General features: G+C 54.0%; 1 protein-coding gene across 2 annotated transcripts in view; it reads left to right on the top strand.

Moving 5' to 3' along the window:
- LOC111143283 (solute carrier family 1 member 7) overlaps positions 1-24380 on the top strand; it is a 43739-nt gene extending 19359 nt beyond the window's left edge. The window contains exons 3-11 of one of the 2 annotated variants that reach the window (XM_022496918.1): positions 3777-3992; positions 11606-11648; positions 14243-14465; positions 17917-18016; positions 18785-19018; positions 21151-21345; positions 22152-22286; positions 22726-22828; positions 23435-24380. In XM_022496918.1, coding sequence (XP_022352626.1) covers positions 3777-3992; positions 11606-11648; positions 14243-14465; positions 17917-18016; positions 18785-19018; positions 21151-21345; positions 22152-22286; positions 22726-22828; positions 23435-23653 — 1468 coding nt within the window. In that variant the 3' untranslated portion in view covers positions 23654-24380. Of the gene's footprint in view, positions 1-3776; positions 3993-4113; positions 4115-8378; positions 8424-11605; positions 11649-14242; positions 14466-17916; positions 18017-18784; positions 19019-21150; positions 21346-22151; positions 22287-22725; positions 22829-23434 lie in introns of those variants that run through there. The other variant, XM_022496919.1, reaches the window with a different exon arrangement.
- Positions 24381-24559: the final 179 nt, after the last annotated feature.

Raw genomic sequence — 24559 nt, 5'->3', positions numbered from 1 at the left:
TTTTACTTAAAATGTGACTACTAGAAAATTAAAAATTTTACAATTGTAGCCTACCTTGTGATTCCATAGGGCAGCACCGACTTAGAATGTTTTTTAAGGATCAAACGAGGTTGATATTCAGGTGTATGGGGACATTTAAGGTCCAGATAAATTATGGTTTCTGTGGCTACCTGGTACTCCAGGGACTGTGTTTTCCATCACACCAATAAGACAAGCTCATTCTAGAAATAATAGAGAACACAGATAATCAATACAACAGAATGAAAATCACCCATAATCCCACCTCCCAAAGAAAGCTACTGTAAAATCTCTCTTGCTAGTAGGTTTTTTTCTGTGCATATCCATGCGAGTCCTCACAACCCTACCCCAGCTTATAGGTTCTCATAAAGGTCACTTTAACAGCTTGGCCCAAAAGCCTGAGACCTCAGAGGAGCCCACTCTGGTCACAGGCGGGACCTTGAACTTGCTTTCTTGTTAACATGAGTCCCTGGAGTGGCCCACGTGCATGAGGGGTCCAGGCTTTCCTCCTACTGAGCTCCCGGTCTCCTTTGCCTCTGCCAACCCCCATGGTCACCAACCTGGAGGCTCCGTCATCTTTTACCAGCGGCTCCCTCCCTGAGAGCTCCTGCCTCCCCTCTCCAGTCAGCAGGAAAACCCTTCCAGTTTGGAGGTTCCAGAGGGGAACTCGTTGGAGGCCAGGGGATGGAATTCTTCCCATGTTATCCATCAGCCCTATCCTTTCCAGAGCCCCTGGGTTGGGGCCTCTCTTGCTGTACCTAGAATCTATACTCCCTCCCTTCCCATATCCTGGTGGTTCCTGAGTTGGAACCACCTTTGTGTTAGACCTCGTCTTCTTCAGGGTGGCCTTCCGAGGAGCCCTTTGCCCCTTTCTGCGATCTGATGGTCATGAACACGCCTCTTGTGCACAATCCCCCAAGCATGTCTGTGCAGGGCATCTGGACCCCAATCCTGGAGAGGGGCCTCTGTCAGAGGAGACTCTGGGGCTCCCCACAGGGCTACAGACTAGCTCAGACCTTGCTTTTTCCACCTAACCTTCAATAAGAACATCTTTCCAATGACACTGTCGCTCCTAATGGCTGCTTAGAATGCCATTGCGTGGGTATGCTGTAACTTTTAATCTAATTCTGCATTGATAAATTAGGGGCCTGAGTCCCGATCTAATTCTTTTTTTCTTTTAATTTTATTTATTTGACAGAAATCACAAGTAGACAGAGGTAGGCAGAGAGAGAAGGGGAAGCAGGCTCCCTGCTGAGCAGAGAGCCCGACGCAGGGCTCAATCCCAGGACCCCAAGACCATCACCCGAACCAAAGGCAGAGGCCCAACCCACTGAGCCACCCAGGCCCTGAGTCCTGATCTAATTCTGCATTGGCCTTCTTAGGTTGGTCCCAGGTGTTTGCTCTCGCAAATACCACTTTAGGGTCTCTCCCAGTACACTTAGATGTTCTCAGATTTAAGGAGTTCTCCCTTTTTAGACAGCCAGCAAATTCTCCTGGATGAATCATACTGGACCCCACCTTTCCCTCTGTCCCACTTGGCCTGGCACTCAAGGCCACACCCCCCTCCTGAGTGCGATCTATATCCCCCATATCACTGTTTCTCTGATTTGACCTGAGCTCTGACCACACTGTGCCCACACTTGCCAGCCTCCCTGTTGGCTGCTGCTGTCTCACTGCCTGGGATATCTGCCTCATCTCCAAATCCTCCTCATCCTCCCAAGAACCACTCAAATGCCCCCTCCTCCAGGACATCCTTCCTGACTCTCCTAGCTAGAAGTGATCCCTTCCTCCTCTAATAAAAGATAGCACATCCCCATCCTCTCGCCTATGGTACCAATGCAGCCACCCTGGCTCCTGTTTTCTTGGGTCCACTTGTACTAAAGTGTCTCAGTCTGTCTCCGTCCTGCCCTCCTACCACACCAGGAGCAGCTTGAGGCTGGGGAGTGATTCTGATTTCCTTCTGTGGACTCGGCATGGCATGGAGTGGGCATGCATTAAAGACATGAATAAATACATCAAGGAAAGAGGACTGGAGTTAGGGGCCTGCGTTCTGATTCAGCTGGCCGCTAGTGTTCCATGCGACCTCAGGCAGGTCGTCCTCTCAGGACCCCCACTTCCCTGTGAGCAGTTGGACTTGGCTATGGGGGATTTGTTGCAGTCAGGGGGTTGTTTGGCCCGGGGCTGATGTGCTGGCCCCAAGCTGGGGATAATCTCTCTGGTGGATCATAATCGCAGGGCAGCCCCCCATTTCCCTTGCCTACACAATCCCATTATGAGCCCTTCAGGATTTATGCCTGAGACCCACCCTAAGCCCATCACTAACATATGGCATACTGGCAGACAAGGGATGAAAGGAGATTGTGAACATCCATTCATTCACTCACTCCTTTGTTCAGCAAATGGCTACCAAGCTGCACGTGACTGGGCCCCATGCCCAGCTCTGCGGACCCAGGATTGAACAGACTCCAGCCGGGTCCCAAACAGCAGGCAACTCAGTGCTGTGGGGGCTGGGGCAGAGGACTGCACTGGGCCTGTGGAAGCTCAGAGAAGGAGCCTTGTCCCCAGCCAGTGGTCAGGGAAGGCATCCTGGAGGGGACCCTTCAACTGTCTTGACAGAGCGAGGAAGAGCACAGCACTCAGGCAGCCGCTACAGCCCAAGGTGGGGTAGATGCTTGCTAGGCTCTGGGCTGGATGGGGGCTGCTGCCCGCCTGTAGTCTAATGACAAGAGGAGCAGGATGGGGAGGGATTATCTACTCTTGTTTACATGATTAAAAGCAGACAAATACTTCCTTTATCTGGAAGAACGAAAGGGCTTTGGGGGAAAATCCTTTTGGCAGCAAAGCAAAGCACAGGCCTCTCCTTAACTAATCTCTCAACCCCACCCTGCCAACAACCAGGAGGAGAGCAGCTCTGGGGCTGACCCTCGCTGGAAGGCCCAGAGCTCAGGGCAAGGCAGGCAGGGGTGGGGAGGAGCTGGGAGTGGGGGAGACCCATAAGCCCCCTCAACACAACCTCCCAAGACGGTGGCAAGGGGAATCTGGACCCAGGCGGTAGCCCAAGATGGCCACAGAGTGGCGCCTCGCCAAGAAACCCCTGGCCCTGTTTCAGAGATGGGATCCTGACGCCCAAAGATATCCCCCAGGCAGAGCGAGGACTGGGACCCAGCCCAGGGCTCTAACTTGCCACCATCACTAGTTCATTCAGCAAGCCCCGCAGTGACCCCCTGTGCAGTGGCGGCCCTGAGAGCTCATGCTGCACACACACTGGGGACACACAAGAGAAGTCACACCTGCCCCTCTCCTCTCCTGTCCTCAGTCTGATGAGAGAGACAGGTAGACAGTGACAGCCAGGGTCCTGACAGAGGCCAGGGGCTGCAGAAGCCCCAGAATGGGCTCCTAACCCCAGAGACAGGCAGGCAGTCCACAATGTCACCAGAGAGGTGACATTGCACTTGGTCTTACCTAGTGAGTAGCACTCAGGCAGAGTGGAGGCACCTGGAAATGACGCCAAAGGAAACAGCAGTGGCAAAGGCCTGGAGGTGTGCAGGGGTATGGCTGCTGCCCCTAGACGTGGCCCAGAGGACAGAGCAGGAAACCAGGCTGGAGGGCCACAGGACTGGATTGCTGGGTGGGGGGGCAGGCCCACACGGTCCCTCCAGCTCTGTGAGGATGCTGGGCAGAGCCGGGGGGGTAGGAGTGGGTCCACCTGAGTGCCCACACCCCCCACCCCCAGACCCTAACCCACGTCGCTCTCCCAGCTTGATGTCCGGCCTCGCATCCCTGGATCCCAAGACCTCCAGCCGCCTGGGCGTCCTCACCGTGGCGTACTACCTGTGGACCACCTTCATGGCTGTTGTTGTGGGCATCATCATGGTCTCCATCATTCACCCGGGTGGCGCGGCCCAGAAGGAGAGGACAGAGCAGAGCGGGAAGGCCATCATGAGCTCTGCCGACGCCCTGCTGGACCTCATCCGGTAAGGCTCACACGGACGCCCTGCTCGGGAACGCCAGGCCTGGGCTGGGGCCACCGACTCCAGAGGCCTGGCCCTGCGTGTCTGCCGGAAGCCCCTTAGGTCACAGGGAGGGAGTGCTCAGGGTCTGCTCTTGACTTCTTGTGGCCACAGCGTCTCTGTCCCCTCAGCCCCCATGCTGTCCACTGGATTCACACTGCGCTGCCTGCCTCCATCAGACTGGGAGCACCTCGAGGGCAGGACAGGGGTCGGCTCCCCTAGGAGCCACACCCCAGCATGCAGCCTGGCCCTGGGCCAGCATCAGCAGGTGTTCCCTGACTGACTGAGCTTGCCTGTGTGCACCTAGCCTCCACTGGATACATCCTCCTCCACTGGAGCCTCCACTCCATACATCACTACCCCACCATCTTTTCCTTGCTGGTCCCCCTCTTGGTCCTCTTCTTGCAGACGAGGGGGTGAGGCTCAAAGAGATGACGTGACTCTTCCAGGGTCATCCAGCGGACGAGTCATAGAGCTGGGATTCAGCCTGGGTCTGACTCCAAGGGCAGTGATTTTTGCCTGGTGGTGCCCCTGCCTGAGCCACGTGGACGTGGCTAACCTGCGTCCGGGACCTGAGCCCTCCCCCCAGGAAATTTCTGTAGACCCAGCAATGCCTCCAAGTCTGAACCCCTTTTTCCAAGACTCCATGCTGGCCATGCCCCTCCTCTCCATCACTCACTCACTCTTGCCAATGCCTGCCCTGTGCCAGGCGCTCAAGCCTGGCCGTAGTCCCAGAGGAGAGAAAGGTTCACGAATAGAGAGCAACAACTGTCTGGGGTGGGAGTCGCAATGAGGGAGGCAGGGGCTGTGGGAGAGTGCAAAGAGCAGGCTCAGGGGAGGCAGAGGGAGGGATGAGTGGCACGGGCCGGGGAGGCAGGAGCCCATTCTTCGTGGAGGCGAAGGTATGCAAAGGTCCTGAGGAAAGCATGGGGAGAAATCCTCACCCACTCAGAGTGACTGGAGCACTGGGGCAGAGGGGAGTAGACAGTCACTGCTGAGGAAGTGAAGGGGTCCTATCATGAAGGACAATGTGACTCAGGCTGAAAACTGAGGCCATAGGAAATGGGCTTGAAACAGAAGCGGCATGATCCCATTCAAAAGGCTCACTCCACTGCAGAGTGAGGGTGAAAGGGGGGCAGGGGGAGGACAGGCAGGGAGAGGGACACGGTGCCAGCCCTGGGCACAGGGAAAGGGCAGACGGGAGGCTGTCAGAATCTAAAACCAGCCGGAGCCAGGCAGGGCAGAAGGGAGGAGGGGGTTGGAGGAGGCAGCAGTGCTGATCTCAATGGCCTGAACACCCAGCTGTGAGGTCACCAAGTCACATGACAATGCTGGAGCAGGTGGGGACATGCTGGGGAAGGTGTCCGCTGGTGGCTGGCTGGTGCATCTGAGTCTTTGGGAGAGCCTGAGCTGGAGACAGAGGAGGAGGCTGCCCAACTTGGGCCACCTTCTCTCATTCTCTCAGATCCTGCATCCAGTTTGTTGGCAAATTCTGTCAGCTCTACCTTCTAAATACTATCCCAGACTTTGTCCCTTCTGTCCCCCTGTGCCAATCTCACCCTCTCCCCAACCACTCTCACCTCTCACTAGAGGGTCCAACCGCAGCACCCTGCTTTCTGCTTCCCTCGAGTCTGGTCTCAGCACAGCGGCCGAAGAGATCGTGCTCAGGACTCCTCACGTCAGCACACCCCGCAGTGCTCACTATGGCCTACAGGCCCCTCCTTCTTGATGCCTCTACCACACCCCCACCACCTGTGACCTCTGCTCCAACTGTCCCTCCCCTCCCTCCAGCCCCGCTGGCCTCCTGCCATTCCCCAAATGTCCATGTGATCCCGTCCTCATCACAGCCTCTGCCTGGATGGACCTTCTTGCTGGGGTGCATGGCTCCTCCCCTCACTCCACCCCTGCTCTGTGTCACCTCTTCAGAGGGACCACCTAACCTCCGTCACCCTCTCTCCTCACAGTCCTCATTACTACCTGTCATTATCTTGTCTGTGTGTGTTTTTTATTTCTTCTTGTGTCTCCCCCACTGGAGTAACATACGTTCCATGAGGGCTAGATCTTTGCAAATCTGTTCCCTGCTGCATCCTGGAGCCGAGAACAGCTCAGAGGAGGTGCTCAGTGTTTGCTGAAGGCAGGCGTGCAACACACGGTCACTGATGGGGCTGGGGTCAGAGCTGGGAGAGGAGACTCACCTACTCAGGGAGAAGGTCCAGAGTGTGTGGCTTAGAGGCCCACGCTGAGCCTCAGCCCCCGGCCATGGTGGAGGTTTGTGCAGAGCTGACAGAGAGGAGCAGCAGAGGGCCAGGAGGGGCACCAGGACAGCAGGTATCCTAGAGGCCGAGGGAAGAGGAATTTTGAGAAGCTTCCTTTCTGAGATCCATTATTTCTAAGAGTTGGTGGCTATGATTCATCCTTTCTTGGATTCAATGATTTGAAACAGCCTTTCCTCATGGTGGAAGGAGCTGGTGCTCGGGAGTCCCTGCCCTCATCACCATGGCCTCTCCTGTGGAGGGGCTGAGGGCTCTGGATCGGACACACGTGTCAGAGTCAAATGTTCCAGGAGTGGCTCCTGCTCTTGGTTGCTTTTCACGTGGTGAAAATTGATCCTTCTGGTTTTAAACTTTTCCCCAGTTACTCTCAACCCCAAGGCAAGTTGTTTTGCAGAGCTGAGTGGTTGGACATCACAGTAGCTGTTTCTCAGAGAGTAGGGCCACAGAGAGAGGTCACATGGTTCCTGGGACGGGGAACCAGAACCTTGGGGATAGGAAGTCTTGTCACAACTCTGTCAGTAAGGCTCAGTGTGGCCCTTCTAGGCCTTGGTTTCCCCAGTGGTTTTCAAGATCCCTTCTAGCTCTGTGGTTCTGAAACACAAAGGCCTACACACCAGTGAGCAGAAACTTCTGGAGGTGGGTTCTGGGAGATGAGGTTGGGAGGACAGTGCAGAACCCAACCCTGAAGATCTTGAACCCAGGCTGAGGGGTTTGCTGTTATGTTAGAAACTGGAAGCTGGTGAGTAGGAAAGGATGGACTGGGGCAGAGCAAAGTGGTCAGGATGTGACTGGAGGCAGGGGGATGCCCTATTTGGGGTGCAGTCACCTCCGGTCCATTCACTCTCTCCCCCTTATAAGGTGCCTGCTCTGGGCAAAGACACTGTCCAGAGAGGGGGTGAACCCAAGTCCTGAACCAGGCTGTCCTCTGTCTTAGGACAGACACTCATGGGAATTCTTCCTAGATGCTCTGACCTTCTAAGAGGCTGTGTGGAAAACAAGAACACCAGGACCCAAGGTCCCAGGGGCCCCCTCACACTCACTGTGGCCCAGAGCAGGTGGACAGTGAGTGTCGGTAACTGAGGGAGAACAGGGACGGCCAAGGCAGGGAATGGGGAAGTGCAGGCAGCTGTAACCCGTGATAAGTCAGAGAGATGCAGGGGCTCACTGAGCAGTGGAGTAAGGCCAGCGGCGTACCTCAGGGCCAGGAAGATATGCAGCCCTCTCTCAAAGAAGATTCCAAAGGAACACAACAGGCTATGTCCCCAGACGACTCCCTGAGACATGAATTCATTTCCCAAGGCTCCAGGAAACTGACGTCTGCTCACAGTGCAGCCTCACAGAAAACCACCCACATGAGTGGCTGCTAATCAGAGCGGGCCCCCTTCTTTCTTTCTAATCCTATTAAAACACCAGAGAGATAAAGTAATCACTTGGCTCTATTTACAGCTCCCAGTTACCCTGTAAGGCATGGGATACAGCCCTCAGGGGCCATGCTTGGGGGTTGGGGACATATGGATTAGGGGCAAGTTTGGAACATCACAGTCTTGGGACTTTGAGTAGGTAAGGAGAGGGGCTGACAGGCTGTGGCTCTGCCCCAAGTGCATGTGGCAAGGCCCAGGCCAGAGGGTGTGTGTACTTGATGGGCATGGCTGCTAATGTCTCCCAAGCGCGTTCCGTCCGCATTGACGCCATGGGGAGCACAGGCCTCATGAGGCAAATGGGAAGACTTCCCATGGGCACTCATCGTCAAAAGAAAATGTACATTTTCCTGTTTAATAATCAAAAGTATAATTCTTCATTAAAATCTAAAGGATGAGTTCATCGATTGTGAGTATGAGCCATGTGTATTAGTTAGGGATTGCTATTGGCAGCTAGTTAAGAGAAAGCCAGAACAGCAGAGGCTGAACTGTGGTAAAGGCTTTCATTGTCTCCCAAATCAGCAGTCCAGCGATGGGCAGTTTGTGGGCAGGAGGATCCCATGCTCCCCCACCATGTTTACCACTTGGCTTTTATCATCAGTGTGTCTCATGTTCCAAGAAGGCTGCAGAAGCTCTAGCTATTACACCCATGTTCCAAGCAGAGAGAAGACAGCTGGAGGAAAGGATCAAAGGGTCCTGGCTGAGCAGGCACCTTTCCAAGAGTTTTCTGAAAGCACCACCCATGACTCCCACTTCATCTCCTGCGCCACCCCTTTGGCGAGAGAGGCTGGGAAATAGAGTTTGACGGCAGAGCCCCACGGGTCCCGTAACATGCTGGGTCTCCTTCTGGTAAGGAAGGAGAGAATGGAGACTGTGTAGGCAACCAGTTGTACTGGCTACAACCCACGTTTTAAATTATTCTAATTTTTGGGACACCTTGGTGGCTCAGTGAGTTAAACGGCTGCCTTCCCTTCAGGTCATGATGCCAGGATCCTGGGATGGAGTCCCACATCGGGCTCCTTGCTCGGCAGGGAGCCTGCTTCTCCCTCTGCCTCTGCCTGCCACTCTGCCTGCTTGTGCGTGCGCTCTCTGACAAACAAATAAAATCTTTTTAAAATAAATAAATAAATCTAATTTTCAAGGGGATTGTAAAGAAATGTACATCCCAGGTATAAGCTCCATTTGGTCTCCGACAACTTGAACGCTCCTAGTCTTTGCTCAGGCTAAAGTAGCCTTCCTGCGAAGTTTCATTAGTAAACCACCTTGTAAGTCCTTTGCATCTCAGGGGTTATGCCCAGGAGAGATTTTCAAACTCTGAACCACGGGTACAGCCAGAGCATCCTTCCCTCTGGTCACGAGGGCCCAAGCCCCGTGGATCGGTACATTCTGGCAGCTGTGTGTCTGGTGAGCCCCCTATGCTAACCCTGGCTTTGGGGCTTCGGGTCTGATAAGGTCAAAAGCCCTTGCAGCCAGATATTATTCTGGTGGCAGGAATCTGCTTAAAACTGCAGGCACGGGTGAGGGGGTGCTCATTTGAGCTTCTGAGATCCCAGTCCCTGGGACCCCCAGTCTCCTCAGAAGCCTGCTGCTTCTCTCCTGACAAAGCTAAAATTAGTGGGAAAAGCCAGGACCCACTCTTTCTGTCTTGCTAGCTCTTTCTAAGCTCCCTTCCTCCTGCCATATGCTCACATTGAACCTATATATCAGCAACAGTGAAGAAAAAAACTATAGTTTCCGCTTTCCAACAGTGACTGCTGGGGTGTAAGGTTAAGAAGTAACGTACACCCATACTCTCGTATATAATTCCAGGCATGTATGAGCAGAGTCTTAAAAGCCAAGAGGTTTGCCAAGAGCAGGAATGAGTGGTAAGGCCAGTCCACATGGCCTGTTTGAGAAAATGCAAGCACACGAACAAAAATCTTTGTGAACACCTCTGATTTAGGAAAGATTCCTGGAAGTGGATTATAAAGACAAAGGTGCAAGGGGAATTGCAAATTTCCTTACAGAAGCGGGGGCGGGGGGGGGGGGGGGGGGGGGGGCTGGACATGTCGCCAAACCTGCTCAGTATTGAGTATTGTCATCGAAAAATCCTTTACCAGTTTGAGAGGTGAAAATGTCTAATTTATCGATGAAGGTGAACATTTTAGAAAAGCGTTTTGGGGCTACTTACGGTCCTTCTTTTGTGAGGTGAATTGCCTGGCCATGACTTCTGATCATTTTTCTGTTGCGGTCCTAGTGTTCCTGTGGTCCCATTATTTATGCAGCAAATATATGCCAAGGGCCTGTTACGTGCCAGCCAGTCTTCCAGCCCCTGGGACCCAGCAGGGAACAAAACCGAGCTCTCGGCCTTCCAGGAAGCTGGTGTTCTGGAGAGAAGAGACAGTGAACAAGGAGACAAAGACAAGATTTATAAAAGCTCTTTCTAGATTTACATGATAATACTTTGTCACATAGTTTCCCTAGTTTGTCATTTGCTTTATAATTTTATTTGTATTTGAATGCGTTTTAGAGAACTTCTCAATTTAGCTTTGTATTCTGGCATAATTGTAAGTGTACAGAAAAGTTGCAAACACAGGAGAGAGCGTTCCCACATACCTTTCACCCAGCTTTCCCTGATGTTAGCAGCATACATAACGATGGCACAGATGTGGAAACTAAAAAACTAAATTAGTATAACACTATTAACTAAATTACAGACCCTGTTTGGATCTCACCAGTCTTTCCACTGTCTTTTTTTCTGCCTCCCCCCCCCCAATCCAACCCAGGATACTGTGCTGCACTCAGAACATTCTTAATTTCTATTTGGTAAAATCTATTGATATTTTTAATTGCTCATTTTTTTTTTTTATCTTAGGCGGTCCTTCCATATTCTGAGATCTGAAAAATACTAACCTATATTTTCTTCTAGCTTTTTATGGCTTCATTTTTTAAATTATTTATTTCTTTAACCTATCTGGAATTTATTTTGATGCAAAGCATAAATAGGGATCTAACTTTTTTTTTTAATTTAAATAGTTGGTTCGCCTACATAGTACTCTATGACAAATCCTTCCTTTCCTCACTGATCTGTGAAATGACTTTTATCAAAAACGAAGCACTCAGGGGAGCCTGGCTGGCTCAGTCAGGATTGTGTGGGACTCCTGATCTCAGGGTCATGGCTATACACCTCCATGTTGGGTGTAGCAATTACTAAAACAAATAAATACACTTTATTTTTTTTAATGAGGTACTTAGATGTACTAGGTTCTATTCTCCTCTAATTTTTCTGTTGACAGCTGTGTCAATATTATACCATAAAGTCTATCTTTATACTGTACATTCATATCTGGTAGGACAAGACCTCTCTTCCTTTAGCTTTATGAAAATAACGTTAATAGGAATTATGATCTCATTTATGTGGCCTGTGTTGGGCACCACAGATAAGATAGGAACCACTGACTTTTCTGGGAGGCCAGGCTGGGGGAGGGTGCAGACTGGTAAGCCAGGGCCACACTGCAGCACTCTGGAACATGGGTGACCCCCAAGGAAAGGCCTGCAGAGTCGGCCAGCAATCAGAGAAGGCAGGGCCTCTGACTGGCTGGAGTAGGAGCTAGCCAGAGAAGCAGGAAGGACACTGTAGGCAGAAGGAACAGTGCAGACCAAGGCCTGGCTGCTGGAGAAGTATGCAGTGCTTCTAGAGAACCATATGCAATTGGTATTGGAGTTTTGAGTACTGGGGATTGGGGAGGGTGGGGGTTACGCGTGATTGGTGTTAGGAAGAGGAAAGGTCAGAGGGAGGTGGGCTAGGTCACGGAAGGCCTTGCCTGCCAAGGGAGGTGTTCAGATGACCCCATGGGCCTTCCTGTCCTGGCCTCTGGAATTCTTCAGTAACTGACTCTCTTCCCAGGAACATGTTCCCAGCCAACCTGGTGGAAGCCACATTCAAACAGGTGAGTGGGTCCCAGGGCAAGGGAGCGGGGCAGCCATGGCCAGCCTGGGCCAGGCTGGGGGGGTGTCAGGTTTACCCAGCAAGTCTCCCTGACTCCTGGGGCCAGATGCTGGAGAGCAGGGGAGGTGGGGAGACCGAAATCCTTACAGCCTCCCCTGGCTGACCCCTACCCATGGTTCCAGCTTCTCAGGAAGAGAACTGACAAGGTTGGGGGAGCCCCCCGTGCTCTAGGTTCACCCCTGCTCACACACCCTGAATCACTGGGTCCTCACAGTAAGCCTGCACTCTGTGCGCCAGTCCCCTGTCCCCAATGAGGAAACTGAGGCTGGAGGCTCAGAAGGATTAAAGGAACTGCTCAAGGTTTTTTTTGTTTTTTTTTTTTTTGTTTGTTTGTTTTTTTAAGGATTTTATTTATTTATTTGATAGAGATCACAAGTAGGCAGAGAGGCAGGCGGGGGTGGGGGGGGATAGCAGGCTCCCCACTGAGCAGAGAGCCTGACTCGGGGCTCCATCCCAGGATGACCCGAGTCGAAGGCAGAGGCCTTAACCCACTGAGCCACCCAGGTGCCCCGGAACTGTTCAAGGTTTTACAGCTTGTAAATAACACTGCTGATCAGGAAACCCAGGCCTATCTGGCATCTAAGCCTGTTTTCTCTTTCTTTTTAAAATAACCCTTTTTGGGGGCAACTGACTAGCTGAGTCGGTTAAGCTGCTGCCTTTGGCTCAGGTCCTGATCCCAGGGTCCTAACCCTCTTCCTCTCCCCTTGCTTGTGTTCTCTCTCTGAAATAAATAAAGAAAAATCTTTTAAAAATAAAATAAAATAAAACAAAATAACCCTTTTTCCCAGGAGCAAGAATACTAATCATGCTCAGTGTAAAATATTAGGAAAATACTCCAAGTACAAAGTAGAAAATAAAAATCATCTCTTGTTCTAGGACCAAGCAACAGTTAGTACTAGGTGGGACACTTCTAGTCTTTTCTCTCTGCTTAAATGTTTTAAACAAAATCAGGATAATGGTGCACAGACAGTGTGTATCTTGCTTTTTCCCCACGCTCATTATAGCATGAGCATTTGCCCTGGTTATTAAGTGTTTCTTTAAAATACAGTATTTGTGGGGATGTAAAAGCCCATGGTGGGGCCATCCCTCCTTCCGGTGGGCTTTAAGGCTGTATTCAAAGTGTTTCCTTTTTGGAAAAAATGATGGTAAATACCCTTGTGTGCCAGTTTTTGTCTGCCCTTCTAATACTTTCTAATTCTTTACCCCTCATAAAATGTCTGCTTGTTGGTTGACAATCCAGCAAGCATTTCCCGACCTCCTTGCCTGTGCTGGGCCCTGCATTGGGAGCGAGGACACAAAGGAAGAGGCTGAGGGTTGGAGAAAAGGCTCCAAAATAAGGAGCTGTGAAACCCTGAGCTAATCACTGTATCTTTCCCAATCTCCTGGGCCTTATCTATGAAATGAGCCAGACAGTGGCCCGCCCTGAATGCTAGGCGAGATAGTTCTGATTTTATTCCAGTGGTGATAGTGAATTATTGAAGGTGTCAAAAAGAAACACTGAATGTTGTTCAACCTCATGCCTACCTGGAATGCCCTTTCTCTTTTGGCAAACTCCTACCCATCCTTCAAGACCCTGCTCAAATATCCCTTTCTTTGTGAAGCTGTGAAGAGGCAAAGTAGCTCGCTCCCTTTCCAAAGTTCTCAGCGCAGAATTCACGTCCAGTTCATCTTTGCTTCCCTGCTTCCCTTCCCCCACCACAGCATGTTCAATGTTGGAATGATGATGACGATGGTGGTGGTGGCATAACAGTGGCGATGGCCACATAAGGGATCCCACACGCCAGGCGCTGTTCTAAACACTTCACGTATGTTGTCTCATTTAATCTAACAAGCTAGGTGTGACTGTGACCCCCATTTTAGAGATGAAGACACTGAAGCACAGAAAGTTGAGGGCCCATGTATTTCCTGAGTGGCTCCCCCACCCCACCCCCCAGAAGGCCTACCTCATTAACACTACGGTGTTGGGAGGATAGAAGACTCCCTGTTTGGGCTCCTAGTGTCCAAGGAGTGAGGGGGAAAGACGCAGGAATGCCCTGGGGCAGAGGAGGAAAGGAAGAGGCTTGGAGGTTCAGTTCCTCCCAGATGGATCTTCTTCTCTTTAAGAAGGCTTGGGGCAACCTGAGCTTTTCAAAGAGAAGGTCCAAGTTTCCATCAGTGGCAGGCAGGGCTAGCTGGCAGTTAGATGGAGGGAAAATGGATGCTTGGGAGGGATAGATGAGTGAATGGAAAATTATCTGGGTAGAAGAGGACATGGGTAGAGGGGAACCCAGATGGGTGTGATGTTGCAGAGAACGAAGAAGATGGAGGAAGGCTTGGGGAGACACATGGCTGGGGAGTGTGTCCATGGCTGAAGGAATCTCAATTTTCTTTTTGGTAAAATCTTGGTAATACTCTTGCCTACCTCACAGGGTTATTGTCAATCAAATAGTTCTTGACCGCATACAAAGGTGCCTCCAAGATGTTATTATTGTTGTTGATGATATTAAGAACAGTATTTGGCCCTGACTCCTTCCTGGTTGGGGTTTTGTCCACTAGTACCGCACCAAGACCACCCCCGTTGTCAAATCCCCCAAGATGGCATCCGAAGAGGCCCCTTCTCGGCAAATCCTCATCTACGGGATCCAGGAAGAGAATGGCTCTCATGTTCAAAACTTCGCCCTGGACCTGACCCCACCACCTGAGGTTGTTTACAAGTCAGAGCCTGACACCATCGATGGCATGAATGTGCTGGGCATCGTCATCTTCTCTGCCACCATGGGTATGTGCTGCCCTCCCCCACCCCCGGCAGTGGCCTGGAGCCAGTCCCCTTCTGCATCCATCCTTTGCCACCTATACCCACTGATGTGAATAACCTGGAGTCTCCCATTTTCCAGGTGGTTCTTTTCTCTCCTATCCAGTGGCTCAAGTCCCCATTCCATTACTGAGGGGTGTCTCCCACCCTACCCCCTGCTGGAGTCAGGGTTCCTCACCTGGAATTCTCCATCCCTGGGTGCTAGTCAGCCTCCAGGGGTGTCAGCTTGCCCTTAAAGATTACCATCCCTTGGACTCTCTCCCAGCAGCCTGTTCCATTTTACTGAGGTCTGGGGATCCTGGGGCAGGGTGAGGGGAGGTTACAATAAAGAAGAGGAAAAATCTAAAACGCTCTCAGTCATCACCATCTCTCTAAAGCCCCCTTATTTCTTCCCTCCATCTCCCACAGGGGCTTCTCACTAACCAAGTGCCTCCTCCCACATGTATGTGTCCCTTCTCAGGGCCCACAGCTGGCCTCCCTGACCACACCCTGCCCTTTGCTACTCTTCTCTGGGAGCTGCCAGGACCCCCAACCATAGGCTATTACCGTGAAGCAAGTGAAGCTTAACTTGCAAAGGTCTTTCTGTACATTCTTACAAAAAAAAAAAAAAGGTATTCTTTTTCTTAGAGAGAGCCCCAAACTGTATAAGCTTCAGATCCCACAAAAACCTATGGGCCTGCTTCTGCCAGCAGTGCCCTCGCCACCAATACCAACACACACATACACAAAACCCTTCCCCTTCTTGGAGACAAGCCATCCAGAACAATCCAGCTCATCAATCCCCATCTTGTCCTTCTAAACCATGTCAGAGATCATTGTGAGTCTTACTCTAAAATTGGCATCAACCTCCCTCTTCATCCTGGGATAAGGGCCTGGGAGAGCCTCTCCTACCTCCCTGACTTCTCCACAAGGTTTTTTCACGGTCCCCCTGGTTGCTCAAACTGGATAGCCGGGCACCATTTTCTGCCTCGGCCTCTGTTTTAGCCCACATCCAGATCTGTCAGGTCTACCTCTGAAACCTCTCTCAGAGCCCGCATTTCCCTCTGCCCTCTGCCAGCACTGTGATTCTGGGCTACCGTCATTTCTCACCTCGTTTCTGCAAGAGCCTCCTGCCCCAGTGTGTCCTCCTCACTGGCCCGCAAAATCCTGCAAAAAGCCTCCAGTGGCTCTCCAGAGAACTCGGAAAGGGGGGCCCGAGCCCCGCGGAGCTCTGAAAGACCTGGCCCAGCCCGCCCCCAAGCTCCTCCGCTCCCGCTTTTTTTCCCCCGCCCGCCATGCTGCCTTTTAGTTTCCGGTTTCCGGTTTCCGGTTTCCGGAAGCCGCCTCCCGAAAGACATTCCCACTTCCTGCCACCTGGCTGTTCCTGTCCCTAACTCTCCCCTGTAACTTTCCCATCCCTGCCGGGGATGAAGGTCTACATTAGCATCGTGTCCCCAACCCCCTAGACTAGTCAGGTGCCCCATGTTCCTCCTTAAATGTTTGACCTACTGCAGTTATCTATCTGTTTCTGTTGAAGTCGCCCAGAAGCTGGTGTGAGCTCCATGCGGGCAGAGATGGGCCTGGCTTGTTCCGCATTGGTCCCCACAGCCCACCGCACGGACTGGCGGGAGCAGGCACGCGGGAAAATCTGTTGGAGAGATGGGTGGATGGCTGGATGAATGGATGGGCCCTGGGGGATAAGGAAGCTCTTATCATCTTGGCTCAAAGTTCAGGCACACAGAGAGGCCAGGGCCTCAGGGACCTGAGTGTCTGACAGGGTGGTGCTTGGAAGTGTTCACAGCACATCTGGTCATCGGTCCCCAGTGGATAGTCCTCCTCCCCAGCCACCTCTCTTAGAGGTGGGAACATATAACAGGACGTCTACTGGCAGAGCGAAAGAAACTCCAGGACCCTTGGACTCAGTTCACTAAGTGTTGACTGGATGTGTATAACTGCCCACCTGTCGGTCTGTGTTTGTGCATGTGTGCCCAGGTGTGTATGTACATCTGTCTGTGTGTGCCCACATCTGAGTGTGAGCATGCACACTTGCACAGCTGCTCTGGATGGGACTTTCTTTGGTCCCCTCCATACAACCTCCTCTCCCGCTCCTTTCTGGTGTTGGGACATGGCTGATGTTAAGGCCTCATTGGCCTTAACTATTGCAGAAGGCCTCTTGCCACACCCTGGGTCCCATGCACACTAGCACCCAGGCAGCCAGAGCCCTTAGGTGCCTCCAGGGAAATTTAAGTGGAGGTTGATTTAGCCAGGAAGAGGAGGGATAGAGCTGGCAGGGGACCTGGGTCTGAGCTCAGCCAGCCTTCCACAGGCCAGACGGGTAGGGCTAGGCTGTGTTACCTCCAACTTGAGCCTCTCCTACCCATAGCAGCAAGGCCTGCATGTCATCCCATCACCATGTGGTAGCTCTTCTGTGGACAGTGTGGGCTCAAGGCTTCTGGGGCAGGGAAACGGCCTCTCTCTGGAGTCACATAGGCCAGGGTTCAAATCCCAGCCCTGCTTCTCCCTAGCTGAGCTAGGCGGTGAGTCTCTCCAAGCACACTGCCAGTAAGCTTTCCAAGGGTAACCACAGAGTGCTTTTTTTGTGTCACCAGAAGGGACAGCTGTCCCTTCTCACTGTTTCAGGAGTGGCCTGATGGTGCTTCTGGAGGTAAGGGAATAATAGGGGCTCCAGGAAAGGCTTTATTATTTGTTCCTTTGCTCCTTCAGTCATTGGGTGCTTATCATTGAGCACCTACAATATGCCGGCAAAGGCAATTCTGTTGTTGCCCTCACAGAGCTAACTTTCTGCTGGAGGAGATGAGAAGGAACAACAGAGAACTGGAAAATAATAGTTATAAATTGTAATAAGTGATATAAATTGATCAGAAAGAGATGAGACAGAGCAGAACAGGGAATGTGCTGAGGGGCCTGGTGGGTGTCCAGGCCATGTGCAGAGCTGGGTGGCCAGTGTTTCAGGCACCAGGTCCTACGTGAGCAAACCTGCGTCAGTGAGAAGCTTGATGTATTCTAGAAACATAAGGAAGGCCAGTGGTGCCAGAGCATAGTGAGGAGGTGAAAAATGGCGCCAGGTGGAGGTGGGAGGTGTGGACAGGGGTCAGATGCACTGGGGCCTGGAGCAGCAGGGAACTTGGTGATGATCTAAGGGCTCAGGGAGCCAGTGGGAGGTGTTTGGCAGGGAGCCTTTTTATGGAAGAGAGGAGGACGAGAGGAGATTCCTGGTCCAGTGATGGAGACTGAGGAGAAGGAAGGGAGAGGTGGGGGGAAGCACTGGTATGTCAAAGGCTGCTGGGAAGTCAGCCAAGGCCTGCGGGCTCCATGCACGTGTGGCTCTGTCCCCACTCTGCCACCAGCGTGTGCCGGTGCACCTCTGCATCTCAGTCTGTGGCATCCATGATAAATTTGTGTGTCCCTGCCCCTGCAGGCATCATGCTGGGCCGTATGGGTGACAATGGAACCCCTCTAGTCAGCTTTTGCCAGTGCCTCAATGAGTCTGTCATGAAGATTGTGGCGGTGGCTGTGTGGTAAGCCTCATGGGGACAGGAGTGCCCACTTCTGCCTTCACCCCGCCCCCTTCCAGCCCTGCCTTGTGCCCACGGAGGGACACACAGTCCCTTCCTCTGCTTTCCTAGCGTAAGCAGAAAGCTGCCCAGGAGGCTCAGGCCTGGCCTGCGGCCTCCAGAGCTAACACATTTTCCCTCAGATTCCACCCCCCACTCCCCCACCCCCAGCAGCCCTGACCAGGCCTCGTTCCAGCTCTGGCCCTGTCCTTTCTGGCCTAGTCAGGCCCATTGGAAGAAAGTTCCAAGCAAATCGTGGCCCCGCTCTCCTGGCCCAGTTTCCCCATTACATGGAGTCTCATCAGCTCAGCTTTTAGAGAAGGGGAACACTGGAAGCAAGAACCAGCTGCCGCTCCTGGTTCAGAGCTCAGGCCTTAGGAATCTTCTAGTCCAACCGTTCAGATGGGGAAATGCGGAGGCCTGTCAGAGGTCATGCATGAAGTCTGTGGCACTGCTGGGTTGAAAGGAAGGCCTGCTGAGGGCAGGGCACTCCTCAAAGGCCTAGACAGGAAGGCACAGAGGTCAGAAGTTGTGCAGGGCTGGGCTGGTTGAGGGTCAGGGTACAAATGACGCTACGTGCTGGGCATGTTGGTACACAGTCCCATTTGGTCCTCACGGGAGCCCCGGGAGGCTCAGGGGGCCCTGGGCCAGGCAGCGATACGGTGCTGAGGCTGCCTGGGACCCCTGCCTGCCTGGCCCTGAGCTGGCTGCCGGTCCACACCCTGCCCCCAGGTACTTCCCCTTCGGCATTGTGTTCCTCATCGCCGGCAAGATCCTGGAGATGGACGACCCCACGGCCGTCAGAAAGAAGCTGGGCTTCTATGCCATCACCGTGGTGTGTGGGCTGGTGGTCCACGGCCTCTTCATCCTGCCCCTGCTTTACTTCTTCATTACCAGAAAGAACCCCATTGTGTTCATCCGCGGCATCCTCCAGGCCCTGCTTATCGCACTGGCCACCTCCTCCAGGTAGCCCCGGGGGATGGGCAGGGTAGGGGATGACAGTGGCTGAACTCTGTTCATCTGTCCAGCCATCACGTGTCCATAGCCATGGAACCATGGCAAGTGTCCGTACGGCCCACTCCACAAACTTGGAGGTAACTTTGGTAATGAGACCGATTCCTTTTTTTTTTTTTTTAAAGATTTTATTTATTTATTTAATAGACAGAGATCACAAGCAGGCAGAGAAGCAGGCAGAGACAGGGGGAAGCAGGCTCCCCGCTGAGCAGAGAGCCTGATGCGGGGCTCAATCCCAGGACCCTGAGATCATGACCTGAGCAGAAGGCAGAGGCCCAACCCACTGAGCCACCCAGGCGCCCCGAGACCAATTCTTTAAGTGGATTGCTTGAGGTCCCACCTGCCCACTGAGAGGCAGAAACCCCTTATTGCCTCTTAACGCCTTTCCCTCCCCTACTATCTCTATCTCTAAGACCTATTCAGTCCATGTGGGGGTGGCTTCCGCACACCTGGGGTCGGGACAGCTGAAGAGGGATGAATCTACAATTGCTGTCGCCTGTTGCTCCTGTTGGAGTCGGGCCCTGCATTGTTTAGGGACTTGGCCCATCCACAGCCACGGGGACACCCTGGCGGGATGCCCTGTCACAACCTGGACAGTGTCACTAGCCAGTGACAACCAGGATTGGAATCACGGTTCCATCACCCACTGGCTGTATGGCTGTGGGCAAGTCACTTGAGCTCCCTGGGCATCCATTCCCTCACACAGAGATTGGGGCTTATGGTAACCCCTGCCTTGTAGGGTTGCCATGGGAATGAATGGAGATAACCCACCACAGGGCAAGAAGGCTGGTCTGAGCTAGATGATATGGCACCTACTCTCCAGGGTCCCAGCCCACAGTGGAGCCCAGGGAGTGGGAGTCATGCAAACCCGGCTGTCTACATTGGGGGAGAAAATGCTCTATACTCCATGAAGAAAGGGTGGTTTTCCCCACAGCAAATGTCCGAGCTAAGTCACCTGAGCTGAGGCCTGTGTCTCTCTGGAGCCAAAGTCTAGCTCTTCCCTCTAGCCCTTATTGCCTTCTCTTCTCTGGGCCTCACCTTCCCAGTCTGTCAAATGGGAACGAAGGCCACCACAGAGCTCCTTCCTTAGCAGCCACGTGACCCCTCCCTTGGCAGCTGAAGCACCTCAGGAAGCACTGAGGAGGAGCACAGCCCCAGGGAGGAGCCCCAGAAGCCTCATCCAGGAACCTCCATGCAGGGCAGGGCCAGGAGGTAGAAAGGAAAGACCAAGTCCCAAGTGGCTGCCAGCCCCCAGGCCATAGGCCACAGGCCAAGCCCTGCTGCAGCCAGGAGCCCTGGGCCATCTCCTGCTTGGCAGGAGCCACAGCCTCAGGCCCAGAACACTGAGAAGTGGACGTGGGCCCCCAGGCCGTGGCCTGTGGCAGAGGAAGGGCCCTGGGGCCACCCCAACCTGAGTGTTCATCTCAGCACGGCCACCAGGAACTCTAGTCGCAAACACGAGAATAGCAGTCACAGGGGCCTCTGCTGCCTGCATGTTTGCAAAGTCTCGGACACTGTTCAAAGTGCTTTCTCCTTGAACCACCCTAATAGCGCTGTGATCTAGATATCGTGTGGGACAGGGAGACTAAGGCACACACAGGTTGAGGAAGCTGCCAGAGCCACTTGGCTAGTGGACGGCTGGAATCGAAATCCAGCAAGTGGCCACTTCATGTAAACGTGGCCCAGCGCTGTGACTCCGAGTCAGCTCCTTGTGTCCTTTGGACTTCTGTTTCTTCATCTGTAAAATAGTCTCAAAACCCGTGACAGGAAGCCGAGAGGACCGGAGGAGTGTGTAAAGCACAAGCCTGGCACGTAGTAGGTGCTCTGCTGGTAGTAACTCCTTTCCCAACCCGTGCCGTCAGTGGGAGTCTCTTGGGCACTAGGCCTGGGCAGGCCCGGCTGGGCCACTGATCACACACTCCCCAAGGATGCCACTTGAGACCACTGCATAGCTCCTTCAGCCTCTTCTCCCCAGTGATGGGCAGGCTGCCTGGGTTGGGGGCAAGATTCCTGCCCCGGCAGGAAGGCAGCCCAGAGGCCCCCAGAGGAGGGTGGTGGGCAGACACTGGGCCCTCTGCCCACAGCTCAGCCACACTGCCCATCACCTTCAAGTGCCTGCTGGAGAACAACCACATTGACCGGCGCATTGCCCGCTTTGTGCTGCCTGTGGGCGCCACCATCAACATGGACGGCACCGCACTCTACGAGGCCGTGGCTGCCATCTTCATTGCCCAGGTCAACAACTATGAGCTGGATTTTGGCCAGATCATCACCATCAGGTACACACCTGACACCCATACCCAGTGTGGACTGTGGGGGGAGAGAGGAGGGCATTGGAAGGGCCTTCAGGATTCTTGAGCTCCCACATCTGGAGGGGGTCTCTGAGGTGCAGAGTAGGGAAGACATTTGTTCCCGGCCACATAGCAAGTCAGTGCTGTGGCTGGCACGTGACCTGGTGCCAGTGACTCAGGGCTCCTTCTCCAGCAGCGCCCTGCAGAGAGGGAGCTCTGAGCAGGCTGGGAAGCTGAGGCCCAGAGGAGGTCCTGCAGTCTGGACATGCAGGGCAGAGAGGGGCTGCAGGCAGGCACAGGGCAAGCAGAGGCTAGGGACAGGATGAGGGAGGGAGGGACTGCTAGTGTGGCTGGAACTGAGGGAGGGGTGCTGGGGGAGGGGCAGGGGCGGTGGGGAAGGCCTTGCATGTCAGCCCAAGGGCACAAGTCTGGCCCTGGGAACCAGGCCCCAGAGGGAGGCTGGGCAGAGAGCTATGTGCTGGTTGACCGGACTCTCTGGTCAGCTTCCTGGACCCCTACAGAGGCAGTGGCTCCAGGCACAGGCTTCTCCACAAACTCCTCAGGAGGTTCTGCTGAGGCCCTGAATGGAGGCCATGGGGCCAGAGGACCTTGAGCAGGGCCATGCCCCACCCTTCCACCTCGAGAACTTCCCGCTGTGGCTTTCCTAACAACCCCTGCCCCATATGGCTGTCCCCAGAGGCCCTGGCATTCTGGCTTTCTTCTTGGGGCCAGGGCCCCAGCAGCGAGGCCTGCCCCTCTTGCTCCTCCTCTTCCTCTCCCTCCCCCTCCTGCAGCATCACGGCCACCGCGGCCAGCATCGGGGCAGCTGGCATCCCCCAGGCTGGGCTCGTCACCATGGTCATCGTGCTTACCTCTGTGGGACTGCCCACTGACGACATCACCCTCATCATCGCTGTCGACTGGGCTCTGTGAGTGGGGTTCGCCTGCCCCACCCCTTAGGCAGCCCAGGGAACGGCCGTGGTGTGGCCTAGTGGGGGTGCCTTGCTCATGGACACCAGCCCGGCTGCATAACTTGTGGGGCCCAATATTCAAAACTAAAAATGTGCCTATCCCTGTTCAAAAAGGGTAACGAACTTCCAGAGGGTGGGAGCTGAGCATTAGACCCAGCCCAGGCCCTTCTAAGCATGGGCACAGTGATGTGCCCATGAAGCCAGCCTTGGGTCAACCTGCTTGGGCACAGCCCCCCGGGGGGCTGGTAGGTTCAAGAGGACCAGAAAGGCACCTTGCTGTGGGCTCCAGCCTGGCTGCTGGCCGCCAGTGCTGCCAGGGTGAGCACTGCCCTCCACCAGCAACTCCTAGGGAAAAAAACAAAGTAATCTCCACTCACTGGCCACTTTGGCTTGCTAGGGACCGCTTCCGCACCATGATTAACGTGCTGGGGGATGCACTGGCCGCGGGGATCATGGCCCACATCTGCCGGAAGGACTTCGCTCAGGACACAGGCACTGAGGTGAGAGTACAGCCTCCCCCCAACCCACCCTCATACTCCCCCACCCTCCTACCCTCCCCACCCCCACTGAGAGGGCAGAGCTGGGGGGAGGCAGGGCCTCAGGGCAGCCTTCTGCCCAGCCCTCTGGCCTTGGTCTCTGTATGGGGGTGACCGAGTCCTCTAGCAGCTGCTTGCTGAGCCCTCACTGTGGTGGTAGATCATGGGAGGAGCAGAGGGGAGCAAAGGAAGAGAGAGCCCTGCCCTCAGGGAGCCTGGGCCCTTGTGGAAGGTGGTATTTGTCCACCAACCAGCTTCACTTGGGCAGCACAGGGCTTTGTGGTTCTCAGGGCTCCTTCCGTAACTCTGTGGAGCAGGCTAGCCCACTCCATGGGGGGACAGGCAGGGGAGCCACCAACTCCCTTGCCGGACCATGAGCCTTCAGAAGGAAGGCTCAGAAGGAAGCAGGACAGAGTGGAACTGGGGCCCCGAGAGGGCCTGGGTGACCTCTCAAGGTCCCACAGCACATCTGTAGGAAACCAATCACACGGTTTGCTCATTCCGTCCACCCCAGTGTCTAACCTTACTTCTTCCTGCTGCTACTTCCTGAGGCCTGTTTCCCCTCCCCAGAAAGTGCCGCCCTGTGAGACCAAGCCTGTGAGCCTCCAGGAGATCGTGGCAACCCAGCAGAATGGCTGTGTGAAGAGCGTGGCTGAGGCCTCAGAGCTGACCCTTGGCCCCACCTGTCCCCACCACGTCCCCATCCAGGTGGAACAGGACGAGGAGTCAGCTACCACCTGTCTGGACCACTGCACCATTGAGATTAGTGAGCTTGAGACCAACGTCTGAGCCTGCAGGGCTGTGGGGGTCCGGGGAGGCCTCCAGGCTTGGGACCAAGGGCAGGATCTCAACACACCTACTTTTATGAGCACCTGATGGGAGCCAGGCTCACACACTCTTCCCACCCTCGAGAGGTCAGAATTAGCCCCACTCGTCAGACAGTGGAGGCTCAGAAGGGCAACACTGTAGGTGGGAGCCTCCCCTGGAGAATGAAGAGGCAGCATGGCCCGAGCCCCGGCTGTGACATGTCTACTGTGATGACCTAGGAGGGTGGCAGGCAGGGGCTATCTGGGCCCACTTTCCAGATCAAATGGTTAAGGCTCTGTGAGCTGAAAACACTTGCCCCAGGTCTCTGAGCAAATAGTGCCAGGGCCAGGACTCTAACTCAAATCTTTCAAGCCTTGGCCAGTCCTTCCTAGGGGATGGGGGCCTGCAGGGCCAGAGGCGAAGGGTCTCTGCCCCCTCCAGGAGCTCTGCCACTGCCTTCAGTTTATGAAGACACAAGAGTAGTCTGGTTCTACCCCAGCTGTGTCCCTGCCCAGGCCCATCCCCCTCCCTGCCCCGTAACACATGTCCTCCGACACACAGCTCTCCCCGAGGATGGCCCGACCCAAGGCCAAGTCCCACTGCCTGCCACGTGCCACAGCCCATCCCACCAGTTGTCTCTCACAAAACTCAGCTGATGTGGAGAGGGGATGTCTTCAGAAGAGCCGCAGAGACCCTTAGAATCATCTGGGCCAGCCTCCCACGGGCTAGGTGGGCTAGCCAGGACTAGGGAGGCAGGTTGGCCTGAGATGCTTTGGTCAAGCTGCCCCCGGGACCCTGGGGTCAGCCCTCTGATGAAGCAGTGTTAGATTTTCTACTCCTTTCTATGTCTGCAAATTCATGATAACTAAATAAAGGTATTTTGTTTTT

The sequence above is a fragment of the Enhydra lutris genome, unplaced genomic scaffold (genome assembly GCF_002288905.1).
Source record: "Enhydra lutris kenyoni isolate GAN:26980312 unplaced genomic scaffold, ASM228890v2 scaffoldscaffold9, whole genome shotgun sequence".
NCBI lineage: Eukaryota > Metazoa > Chordata > Mammalia > Carnivora > Mustelidae > Enhydra > Enhydra lutris.
Note: the sequence above shows the minus strand (reverse complement) of the source record. Positions and strands in the feature narration are given on the sequence as shown.